General features: G+C 51.1%; 1 protein-coding gene across 2 annotated transcripts in view; it reads left to right on the plus strand.

Moving 5' to 3' along the window:
* Nucleotides 1–499: 499 nt before the first annotated feature.
* Lrrc20 (leucine rich repeat containing 20) overlaps nt 500–12,399 on the plus strand; it is a 105,143-nt gene continuing 93,243 nt past the window's right edge. Inside the window, exons 1-2 of one of the 2 annotated variants that reach the window (XM_021174314.3) lie at nt 570–705; nt 7,645–7,792. In XM_021174314.3, coding sequence (XP_021029973.1) covers nt 7,711–7,792 — 82 coding nt within the window. In that variant the 5' untranslated portion in view covers nt 570–705; nt 7,645–7,710. Of the gene's footprint in view, nt 706–7,644; nt 7,793–12,399 lie in introns of both variants that reach the window. The other variant, XM_021174315.3, reaches the window with a different exon arrangement.

Below are 12,399 nucleotides of genomic sequence, written 5' to 3' on the forward strand. Positions count from 1 at the left end.
CGCGGGCAAACACGCATAAAATAATTTAAAAAAAAGCACAAAATATTTCACAATTTTATCAAACTGTTACCATATTGGGACATGGAATAACCTGTATTTGTGTTCCCGGGCTAGGGCCGCTCCTATTTGGCTCTAGGATAAGCCATCTCTGATTCCCTTTGAGGTGAGAGTTGTGTTTTTGCGTCGCAGCAGCGCTGGACTCCACAGTCCCTTCATCAGTTCTCACAGTGACCCGTGAAGCAGGTAGACTTTAGTTCCATGTTTATTCTGCTCTGGAGAGATGAAGTTACAGTGCGGCTTCAATTAGCGTTTCTTTGCGTTTTTCAAAGTTCCCCGATCTGCTGAACCCGGGCTCATCCGCGGAATTAAAAACAAAACAAAATCCAGCCTGGAGAAGCATCCTATACAAGAAGATGCAGGGGCCCGCCCCTAGCGCGCTGGCTTTGCCGACTCCACACAAAGCGGTTCCTCCCTTGGTTCCCGAGCGCGCAGGAGGAGTTGCGCGCTGATTGGTGTGCGCGGGCGGAGCGCTGGCCCCTCCCCGCCCTGGGTCGTATCTTGGTGTCACTATTGGCTGAGCGGCCGTGCGCGCTGAGCTCCATGCCCCTTTGGCTCCGCCCCTCGGGCTCAGAACTTGCACCGGGTGCTGTCGGTCGCCGCGGGAGCGTGAGTGCTGGGCGCTGGGCTCTAGGACGCATTGTCGCCGTAAGTGCTGCCTCCAGCGGCCCACAGGCTTCGCGCCGCGCTGAATAACGGTGGCCAGAGGCCGAGCGTGGCAGGGGCAGAAGGGAAAGCACTGGGCTTGGCCGTGTCCCTTCCCCTCCCCCAGCACACCTGGTAGCACCGAGTCATGGCTCGGGCGGTGCCCAGAGGTCATGGACTATCGCTTGCGGTAGTGGGAGGCTCGTGGTTAGAGCTCTCGGACAGCCCGGCTTCCGTCTCCCCAGTGAGACGCCCTTGCCCACCGGGAGAGGCAGCTGCGCATGTCACTTGGGAGTGTGCCTCTCCGCCCCTGGCAGCGTGGGACGCCCCCGGCCTCTGCGATCACCAGCGTCCCCCTCTGCTTGCTCCATTTGTCCCAGTTCCTGTCTGCCAGGCCAGCGCGAGGCTGGAGACGAGCAGCCACTGGCTGTGAGAATGGGGTCCAGGGATCCTGTCCTTGGTCACTGTGTACTGTCGGTACAGTCTAAGGATGCTCACGCGGGGCTCCCCAACTCTAAAGCTGAGCTGCGAAACCAGGCGCCAACGCGTCCAGCTCATTGCCCCAGCGGGCTCTTTCCCCTGGGTGAGAAAGTGGGTCAACTCTGCTCTGGTCTCGAGTGGACCTTTGGGACTGTTGGGGCGCGATTAGCATTGTGCCCCTTACCTCGCCACATCAGCTCTTGGCTTCGGCAGGGTCCCGAAGTCTGTCTGGAGCCAGCGGTGGGGCAGCTCGTGCGCATGGCTGCGGAGGCTCCGGTTGCCCCGCAGAGAGGCTGCCAGGCTCTAAAGTTCCCAGTTGACCACAACAGTAACTAAATATAGGACCAGCTGGTGCGGCCGGAGTGTCGCAGTGGCTCCTTTGCAGAGATCTTAGGGCTGCAGATAATGAAGTTGAGTTCTGACCCTTAAAGACTGGGTCATTGCCATGGCCAAGGTTTAACTACCCCAGCCCCAAGTTTGGAATTTAGGCGAGATCAGTTTCAGATCTGCCAGAGAAATTATACAGTGTTCACAATCATAGCTTCCTCAAAGCAGAATAGCACACTCACCTTCAATTTATTATATGCAAACTTCCGGTCTGTCCTTGTTTGATGACCTATTGGTTGGTCCTGGTTTAATGTAGGAAGCCCTTAATGGTTTGCAGAGTCTTTTCTTAGAAGTGATTTATTCAGTTAATTTTTATTAACAGTTTCATTGAGGAAGGTGATGTTTCCATCTCACAACTGGGGCTGCCCCACAACATTGAGAACTTTCCAGAATTCTGCTTGGATTAGTTAGGCTCCTCAGGAAGGCCTCCAGAGGTCTGGAACAGACCGCAGGCCTTCTCTGTGGCTTGTCTTTATCTACCTGTTGCTGGCACCCTATGGGCCCTTCTTCTGGGGTCATGCCACAGGCCTCACCCCCAGGCTGTGCAGGCCTATAACTGGTTCATTTTGTCTCCCAGTGGGAAGCTTGTATCATCGGGCATGTCCAGCCTGTGGGCCTGGTTTGTCCCAGGAGAGCTATGAGTGCAGCTTAATAGACATGCAATTTAAAAATGCTGTGTTGCAGTATCATTCTAGTCCACACCCGATCTCTCTCTCTTTATTGTCCAGCATGGCTTTTATAGATGGTGACCAGAAGATTTCAAATTTAAACATATCCTGGGGCTGTGTTACAAACTGGTGGGTGGCAGGAGGGCACAGGTGAGTTGTCTTGTTCTGTAGCTCAGGCTGACCTGGAACTTGGGGTCCTCCTGTTTCAGTTTTCCTTGTGCTGGGGTTATAGGTATTTGCCACTGTGTCAAGTTTCTTTGAAAATTTCTGAGTCTCCCCTATCCAGAGTCTGGGATAGGTGGCACTGCTTTTACGGGAGCAGCTCGGGCCCATGTGGGCCCATAGCTCCTGTTTCTCCCTGACTCTCTGCCACCACCATCCTTATGTGGCGGATTGACTGGATTCCTGCTTCTAGGAGCCTAGAACCTAGACCTCTGGGGCCGGCCTGGGATCTGTGGATTGTTCTGGTTGCAGAGGGGTGCCCAGTGCCTTGATTGTCCAAAGAGTGCTGATGTGCGTGCGGGCAGCTTGTGAATGGGCTCAGATCGTTTATGTAGATGTGGGGGCAGCCCACAGCCTGGTCTCTTGTTTGACATGGACAATTGTCTGTTCCTCTTTTTAAAACATACAAAAGAAAAAGAGAATGCCTTGTGTCCTATCTCATCCTTCCCACCCCACACCAGTGCTGGGATTAAATAAATGCAAGGCCATGAGAAAGCTCTCATTATGTTGATCTTAAAGTCATTTCTATAGTTCGGACAGGTCTTGAACTACGATTCTCTTGCTTCAGGATGACAGGCCTATGCCACCAGCCCCAGCAAGAACAGCTCGTGCTTTTCTCCCCAGCCTTAGCTTCTATTAGATATTAAGTAAGTCCCCATAGGTTAATTGACTGGTTAGATCCCGAACAGGTACAGCCTTTGGGGCCGAAGGAGCCACCAAACAGTTGGATAGTTTCCCTTTGGCCTTTGGTGGGGCCAGGAGTCCACTCCAGCCTCAAGTTTGTTCTCCCTGAGCTCTGGAGCCCTGCCACCCTCTCTGGTCCCTGTACTGAGTGCCCTGTTTCCCTGGAGAGGCAGAAGGAGATGGAATAGCAGAAAAAGCCCCTGGCTAAGGAATCCGAGAGTTGGGGAGTCTGGGCGGGGGTTATGTGTGTGGAGGGCAGCTCTGTTTCCATCCAGCTGGTTGTTCTGCCTTCTTGGTTCTGCAGTTTCTCAGTTTGTGAAGGAGTTAAGGTAAATCCCCTGAGGGGCCAGTGAGATGGTTCTCTGGGTAAAAGCTGGTGATGAGCTGAGTTTGATCCAAGAATCTACAGTAGAGAGGACGACACCCCCTGCAAAGTTGTCCTCTTACCTCCAAATGTGCCTCACAGTATGCTTATGCCTGTATTCATGAATGCGCACGTGCACACACATATATGTATGCATTCTTTCTCTCTCTTTCTTCCTCTCTCTCTCTCTCTCTCTCATACACACACACACACACGCACACACACACACACACACACACACACGCCTGTGCCTGTATTCACACTCCCACACATGCACATGCCTACGCATGCACACATGCACATACACATACTAATAAATAAAATTTAAAAAAGACAAATGAGTCAGCCCAATTTCAACAGCACTAATTCAGGCCTAGGAATTTGAGCTAAGAGAGTGCATATTTCAGGTGGTGGGGTCCCATTTGCCATGCCCCCCACCCCCCATAAATCACTGACCCATGTTCTGTAGACTATTTAGGCATGTGAATTTAGGATCCTATTCAAGTTGGACTTGTAGACATGTTGAAACTTGGACTTGCATTAGATTTGAAACCCAAATGGTGTGTGTTGACCATGAAGAGAAGCATCCATGGTGGATGCGCCACAGCCAGTGGGGGAGGGGAGGGGCGAGGGGAGGCTAGAAAGATTTTTCTTTTCTTTTTTTTTTTTTAAGATTTATTTATTATATGTAAGTACACTGTAGCTGTCTCCAGACACTCCAGAAGAGGGCGCCAGATCTCGTTACGGATGGTTGTGAGCCACCATGTGGTTGCTGGGATTTGAACTCTGGACCTTCGGAAGAGCAGTCGGGTGCTCTTACCCACTGAGCCATCTCACCAGCCCTCTTTTGTTTGTTTTTGAGACAGGGTCTCTATATTATGTAGTAGCTCTGGCTGTCTTGAAACTCACTGTGTGGTTCAGAGCAAGCCAGCCTTGAACTCCCCAGTCCTGGCGTTTAGCTGTGTGCCACCATGCCCAGCTAGGGAGAGACATTTTGAAGCTCACAAACAACCCAAGTGACTTGTGCTTAGTCACTAAGTACCCTTGGAGCTCAGAGGGAGGAGGGACTGCCAAGGCGAGGTGGGTCGGCCAAGGCAAAGAGGGAGTGATCAGGGGACAGGTCCTGGGAGTGGAGAGATGGGATCCTTACTCATTTCTCAAGGATGAGTTCTCACGAGGTGTTTGTTCAGAGTCCTGTGGTTATCCGTGCAAGATTCATCGCCGGTGTCACACCTGCACGTGACACACATTCCTGTACCTTCTCGGCTGGCTTTTGGTGAGGGTTTATGAGGCTCATGTCTGTGGTACAGTCAGATGCTACTAGGCTCAGTGTGGTGAGACCTCCTCCGGCTCCACCCAGCTTCTCGGTGGTAGAGTTGGATTTCTGTCGGTAACCATCGCCAGTGTGTTCTGGGCTTTCGGTGTCAGCCTCCCAGTGGGACACACACATGCTGAGCACCTTTGGCCTCCTGGGCTTGACCTTACCTGCCCTGTTTGGCCAGCTCTGAACACTGTCCTCACACCTCTTCTTTCTGTCCCTGCTCTTTTGCCTCTGGTCCCTGACTCTGATCAGGGTAGTTTGCTGACACTCCCTTAGTGGCTCCTGAGTTTAGGACTAGGGACAGGGCCAGGAGAGACAGAGGAGAGAAGAGGGCCTCAGGTGCTGCCTGTGAGTTCCTCCTTTAGTGTGGTATTGCTAGTGGAGATTTAGGTGAGTTTAGGAGGCAAACACTAGAACCACCAAGTGTGGAGCGATGCAGACCGGATTGTGGCCCTTGTTTGTGCCTTGGTTTCTTTCCCTGTAATAACAGGGTCTTGGTTACTTTTATGTCTTTTTCATTTCCTTATTGATTTATCTATTTATTTAGTGATTGTCATGTTAGCCCAAGCTGGCCTTGAATTTATTCTGTTGCCAAGGATGACCTTGAAATTAAAAAAAAAAAAGATTTCTTCATTTATTTTATGTGAATACACTGTAGCTGTCTTCAGACACACCAGAAGAGGGCATCAGATCCCATTACAGATGGTTATGAGCAACCATGTGGTTGCTGGGAATTAAACTCAGGACCTCTGGAAGAGCAGTCAGTGCTCTTAACCACTGAGCCATCTCTCTAGTCCGACCTTGAAATTCTAATCTCAAACTTCTTAATACTGGGATAACAGGCACATCTCACCATGTCTGGTTTATCCTGTGCTAGGAATTGAACCCAGGACTTTTGAGAATGCTTGGTAAGCATTTTACCAGCTAAGCTACATCCCCAGCCTATTTTCCCATTTTTAAAAAATGTATATGGTATTTTGCCTACATGTATATATATCTGTGCACCACATGCATGTCTGGCTCTTGGTGCCTTCAGAAGCCAAAAGAGTATGCTTATGCTTGTGAGCTACCATGCAGGTACTGGGAATTGGACTCTGGTCTTGTAGAAGAGCAGCCAGTGCTCCTAAGTGCTGAGCCATCTCCCCACCCCTTCTTTAAGCATCTTCTCCCCAGTGATCCAGTTCCCCTTCTGTCTTAGGGTTTTACTGTTGCGGACAAAACACCAGGACTAAAAAGCAAATTAGGGAGGAAAGGGTTTATTTGGCTTACACTTCCAGATCATTGGAGGAAGTCAGGGCAGGAACTAAAGCAGGGCTGGAACCTGGAGGCAGGAGCTGATGCAGAGACCATGGAGGGTGCTGCTTGCTGGATTGCTTCCCTGACTTCCTCAGCTAGCGCACTCTCTCCCTCTCCCTCTCCCTCTCCCTCTCCCTCTCCCTCTCCCTCTCCCTCTCCCTCTCCCTCTCCCTCTCCCTCTCCCTCTCCCTCTCCCTCTCCCTCTCCCTCTCCCTCTCCCTCTCCCTCTCCCTCTCCCTCTCCCTCTCCCTCTCCCTCTCCCTCTCCCTCTCCCTCTCCCTCTCCCTCTCCCTCTCCCTCTCCCTCTCCCTCTCCCTCTCCCTCTCCCTCTCCCTCTCCCTCTCCCTCTCCCTCTCCCTCTCCCTCTCCCTCAAAGATTTACTTATTTTATGTATATGGGTACACTGTAGCTGTACTATTGTGAACCATCATGTGGTTGCTGAGAATGAAGGTTGCTCGCTCCAGTTGGCCCTGCTCGCTCCGGCCTAAAGATTTTTTAATTTATTATTATAGCTGAGTACAGTGTAGCTGTCTTCAGACACACCAGAAGAGGGCGTCAGATCGCATTACAGATGGTTGTGAGCCACCATGTGGTTGCTGGGATTTGAACTCAGGACCTTTGGAAGAGCAGTGCTCTTAACCGCTGAGCCATCTCTCCAGCCCCCTCAGCCTGCTTTCTTTTTGGTTTTTCGACTCAGCCTGCTTTCTTAAAGAACCTGAGATCACCAGCCCAGAGGTGGTACTACCCAGCCTGGGCTGGGCTTTCTCACTAGTTGAGAAAATGCCTTATAGCTGGATCTCATGGAGGTTTTCCTCAGCTGAGACTCTAACATGTGCCAAGTTGACACACAAGACCAGCCAGTACATCTTCTCATTTCCAGCCAGCCCTCCCTCTTCTTTGCTTGCAGATAAACTCCGAAGGAAGCTGAGGGTGAGGCAACTAACCTTTCCTCTCATCCGACATACAGGTAGGGTCTTCCTAGAGACCACCCACCCGCAGGCTCCAAGGTCCATTTGTCTTGACACCATGTTTCCTGCTGGTAAATGGGCGCGGTCAGCAGGATGGCTGGCCTCGTTGTGTTGATTGAGCCCTGGCTAGGAGGCCACAGAATAGACAGGTGTCTTCCCAGTAGATAGCTGGACCTAGTTTCTTCCCAACACCTTGCTCCACCTGTTGAGTCACAGGCCATTTGAGTCCTCCTGTCTGCCTGGCCACTGGTTTAAGTTCTGTGTATGGTGAGGTCAGATGTATATGGTGAGGTCACTCGGGTTGATCCTCTCAGGAAAGTGGTAAAGTCAGCTGCCCTCCCCCTCTGGGTGACAGAGCGGAGCAGCATCTGCACAGGCTAAGCTGGGTGTAGCCTGGGCTCAGGAGGACGAAGAAGAGGAGGAGCAGAGGGAGGTGATGAAAGGCCTAGGGATGTCCTTGTAGCTTCTTGACAGCCTGCATTCCTAGGGAGGAGAATATTGTTCACGGGACCCTGGCAGGTGGGTGCTTCATGGTCCTGTGTCTTTCCCAGGCACAGACCCCCCCTTTGTGAGTCGCAGACCGGCCTGAAGGCTGGGAGCCGAACACCCACGTCTGCATGCTGAGGAAGATGGGGGAGGCCGTGGCCAGAGTTGCAAGGAAGGTCAACGAGACTGTGGAAAGCGGCTCAGATACCCTGGGTAAGTGAGGCCTGGCTTTTCTACTCTGTGGCTGGTTTGTGAACTCAAGAGATGGCTCAGAAAGAGATGAAGGGGACATACGTGTGTGGCCAGGAGGACAAATGTGCCATGGAACTTTCATACAATTGTGGTGGCTGTAGGTAGTGTGTGTCCCATCTTACACTTTGGTCTTTGGTGTTTATTTGTTTGTTTGTTTGGATTTGTGGGGTTTTGTTGTTGTTGTTGTTTTTTTTGAGACAAGGGTTTATCTGTGTAGCCCTGGCTGTCTTGTAACTCACTCTGTAGACCAGGCTGGCCTCGAACTCAGAAATCCGCCTGCCTCTGCCTCCCCAGTACCGGGATTAAAGATGTGTGCCACCACTGCCCAGCCTAGACTTTGTTCTTGTTTTGGGTCCTAGTCAGAGAAATTGGGAGAGTGCTGAGCTGTGGATCCTCCTTGCTTGGACAACTTCAGTGACCTCTGTGTGTGTGCCCTTGAACTGCCTCAATACATCAATCTGGACACGCATGAGTCGCCCCATGTTGGGTGCCTCTTGAGATGGACTAGCCTGTGTGGGCTTTGGAGTTCACCCAGTTGGAAGGCACCTTCACGCTCCACTGTTGTGACATGCATTAAAAAAAAATTGAATGGATCTAGCGTTCTAGCCTTTTACTTACACTGAGATGCCAAGCATTTAAGCAAGCTGTCCATCTAGTTGAGTTCTGTAGATGTGAATGACAGGAGGGGCCAGGGAGACCAAACAATTATCTCTGTGTATGTATGTCTTTGTGTGTGCCTGTGTGAATGTGAATAATTTGTGTTTGAATAGTGCTCGTGTGTTCTGTATATACACGAGTGTGTGTGTGTGTGTGCTTGTGTGCTTGTGCACATGTGTATGAATTCACAGGAATTCAGAGGAATATCAGTGCCACTGAAGAGACCCAGGCATGCTGGCACCTTATGGGAACCCAGATGACTAGAGCACATCTTTGCCTTGGGGATGACAGTGCATGCGGCTGAGGTGGGCATGGGCTGTGGGGAGGGATTTTCCAGGCATGTAGGGGTGTGTGTGCATGTTTGTGTGTTTTTGTAACAAGGAAGTGTTTTGGTAGTGTTTATCGTTGGAGCAGAGACCCAGCTGTGAGCTCCCCTGCAGGTGTGTCTGGAATGCAGGTTCTGAGTCAGAGCATGACAGGGAGTAGAGAGGCAGTCAGCCTTCCCATAGGCTTGGTCACTGCTTCTTCCAGGAAGCCCTCAGTTTTATCGCATCCCACCCTTCCTCCCTCACTCCCTCCTCTGTAGTCACCCATTAGAGGGTAGGAACACCATGGCCCTTTTTCACCAAGTATCTGGCTGGAGTGGAGTGTTATGCTATAGGGGCCAGACTGGCCTTGAACTCACAGCACTATATGTGCCTGTCTCTACCCACTGAGTGCTGGTGTTAAAGGTGTGTGGCACCATGCGCAGCTGGCTGTGTGGTCTTCTGCGACCTGCCCTCTGAACCTAGCATGGCATTAGGCACCATGCTGGTATGTGGAGGGTTTGCTGAGCTGGGTCAGTGGATGACAGGTTGTCAGGAAGTGGAAAGGTTTCTGCTGGTTTTGGAGGGAGCCTCAGGCACAGCTGTGAACTGTGGGCCTCTGTAGAATTCTGGAGTCACCCCCAGCTTACAAGACTCAGCTTGGCTTTGGGCTTTTGGGTCCTGGATGTGAATCTCCACTCTGACACCTACCAGCTTGGCATCTTAGCAGGTCACCTACCCTAAGGTGGGGATGGTGATTGTGTCCTGATGTCAGGGTGGTTAGGGACAATTACATCTGTCACTTGTTTGAGATGCAGGAAGCTCGATAATCGGCAGCTATTATTTTTAATTTTTCTCTCACACCCAGAGGTGGAGGGGGAGGCTAAGTCCTCAGTGGTACAAACACACCTCCACAGGTGCCAGTTATCCGGGTGACACAGGTCCACTTCACATTCCCTCTGAGAGGACCAGTTCAGTACAAGTTGGCAAGGTCTCTCTAAGGTGACAGGGCTAGAGGGACCCGGGCAGCTCCTTCTCATCCAGAACTGGATGTGTGGGACATAATAGTCTGTGAGCGTGCTTCCCCCAGGGGAGAGCCACAGAGAAATGAACTCTGACCCCAGATGCTTCTAAGTGGAAGCATCCTCTGTGAAAGAAGGGACTGGATGGAGCTGACCGTGAGAGTCCCCTGCTGAGTTACAATTGTCACCTCAGCTTTCAGGAGGTGTTGTTGAGGGGTGAACCCCCCCCCAAACACCATGTTGTGAAATCTGGAACTCCAAGAAGGCCAGCATGTGTCCAGCGGTCAGGGGCAGAGGTCAGCGAGCGAGCATGAGTGGGGTCTGTAGGGTCCATGCCCACCAAGAAGCCCAAGGCAGGCTTCCAGCCACCCTGCCAGACCCCTGCAGTGCCTGGGATTGGAGCCCGTGCTTGGGCACCGGAGCCAAGGCCCTCTCTGTACAACACCTTGGAGTAAGGTGATAGCTAGTGATTGCCAGGATTCTGAGGGCAGCAAGGTGCCAGTCAGTGTGGGAGAGCCCATGGCCATGACGGTCCTGCTGAAGCCAGAGGCTTTCCTGTGGTGCGAACTGGGCCTTTAAAGTCAAGGTTGGATTGTCCGTGCCTTCTCATCCCTTTAGTGAGCATAGAAGCAAAGTGTGACACCTGGACACTGAGCTCCCTATAAGTCTGCCTTTTGGAGGGTGACCTGACCAGGCTCAAACAGTCTGAAGGATCTGGGCTTTAGGAAGTGTCCATATATTGAGCACCTACTGTGTGTCACCTGTCTGGAAAACCAAAACCAAAACCAAAACCAAAAACACAAGGCCTGGTTAGATGGCTCAGTGTATAAAGATGCTCGCTTCCAGTCCAAGGATCCAAGCTTAATCCTTAGAACCTACACAGCAGGAAAGAACCAGGTCCTATAGATTGTCCTCAGACCTGACATTTGGGTGTATACACACACACACACACACACACACACACACACACACACACACACTATACATATTCCAGACCCTGGTCTGGAAGGGAAACTGCACTCTGTGGTTTTTGCAGAAATCCACAGCAGGACTTGAACTTGAAGGTCTCTTGCATCAGGCTCTGAAGTCGCTCCCAGGCCTGGCTTTATTCTGATGGTTTGACACTGTCCATCACTTTTCTGGGACAGGCTGTTTTCAGATGCAAGCCTGTTGTCCACTAATGCTGGATTGCCGTGGCTGTCCTGGGTGGGCTCCATGCAGTTTTAGACCCTGGCCTAAGCAGCAGAGCTTTGGCGCTGTGTCCTCTCAGGGGTTGCCTTGGCCCCTGTCAAATACCTGCATAACCGGTAACAGGCGTCTGTTTACTTCTCTGCCTTAAGGCTTTCTGGGCTTTAGGGAAAATGACCACTGAAACCCAAGGTGTGAACAGGCCTTTCAGGGCAGTGGTGGCACCTGACTTTAAATCCCGGAACTTCAGAGGCAGAGCCAGGCAGATGGCAGGTTTCTTGAGTTTGAGACTACAGAGTGAGTTCCAGGACAGCCAGGGCTACTCAGAGAAACCCTGTCTTGAATAGCCAACCAACTAACTAACTAACTAACTAATTAAGTCAAACAAAAAACAAAACAAAGGTTAGACTTGGGATAAGTCAGCTGGTGAAGCGGTTGCTCTAAGACCACAAAGCGCTATGGTGTCGCGTGTCTCTAATCTCATTGCTGGTGGGGCTGAATGCAAGCGTAATCACATCACGTCACCTGGCTTTCATTTTGGAAGTGAGATTTTTATAGATCGGGGGCTAGGCCATCAGATTCAGTCCAAATGACGGTGAGAAGGTCCAAGTTGAGTCTGTAAAAGCAAGGTGGATGCCGGATTTGGTGATGCACACCTTTAATCTCAGCGCTAGGGAGGCCAAGGCAGGCAGATCTCTGTGAGCTGATGTCTAGCCTGGTCTGCAGAGCTGGCTCAGGCTAGCCAGGGGTATATTGTCTCCAAATAAAAATAATGTTGAAAAATGGTTGAGGTAGACATTCCAAGATAGTTCTCCTCTGGCCTCTACATGCACACTCCTGGGCAAGTACACACACACACACACACACATACACACACATTAGCTTCCCCCTTAGCACAACCTTTTGCTGAAGGTCACATACTTAAAAAAACCCCAGTTCTCTGCAGGGACATGGCCTCAGCTCAGTACCTCGCTAGGCTCAGAGCACCTGTCCTCCCACCCCAGGGTAGAGCAGTGTCAGCCCCTCCCGCCGTCCTGCCTCCCCAGTCTCTGTTCACTATGTACTTGTGTGAGCACTTTGCCAATCCTGACTCATTTAACTGCCTTGAGAACTTTGTGATGTTAAAATCCTGTTTTAAAGATGACAAAACAGACTTGAGTGTTTTTAAAGGGCAGTCTATTCCCTTTGTGAGACTGTTTTTTGTTTGTTTGTTTGTTTAAATTTTGTGCCAGGGTGTCACCATGTAACGCAGACTTACTACATCAAACACACTGACCCCCAAACTCATTCTGTAGCCTAGGCTAGCTTTGACCTCACTGGATGGCCCAAGCTGGCCCTGAGCTTATGGTGACCTTCCTACCTCAGCCTTTCAAACACCGGCAATTCAAGCATGTAT

The sequence above is a fragment of the Mus caroli genome, unplaced genomic scaffold, assembly GCF_978045245.1.
Source record: "Mus caroli unplaced genomic scaffold, Mus_caroli_1 scaffold_9, whole genome shotgun sequence".
NCBI lineage: Eukaryota > Metazoa > Chordata > Mammalia > Rodentia > Muridae > Mus > Mus caroli.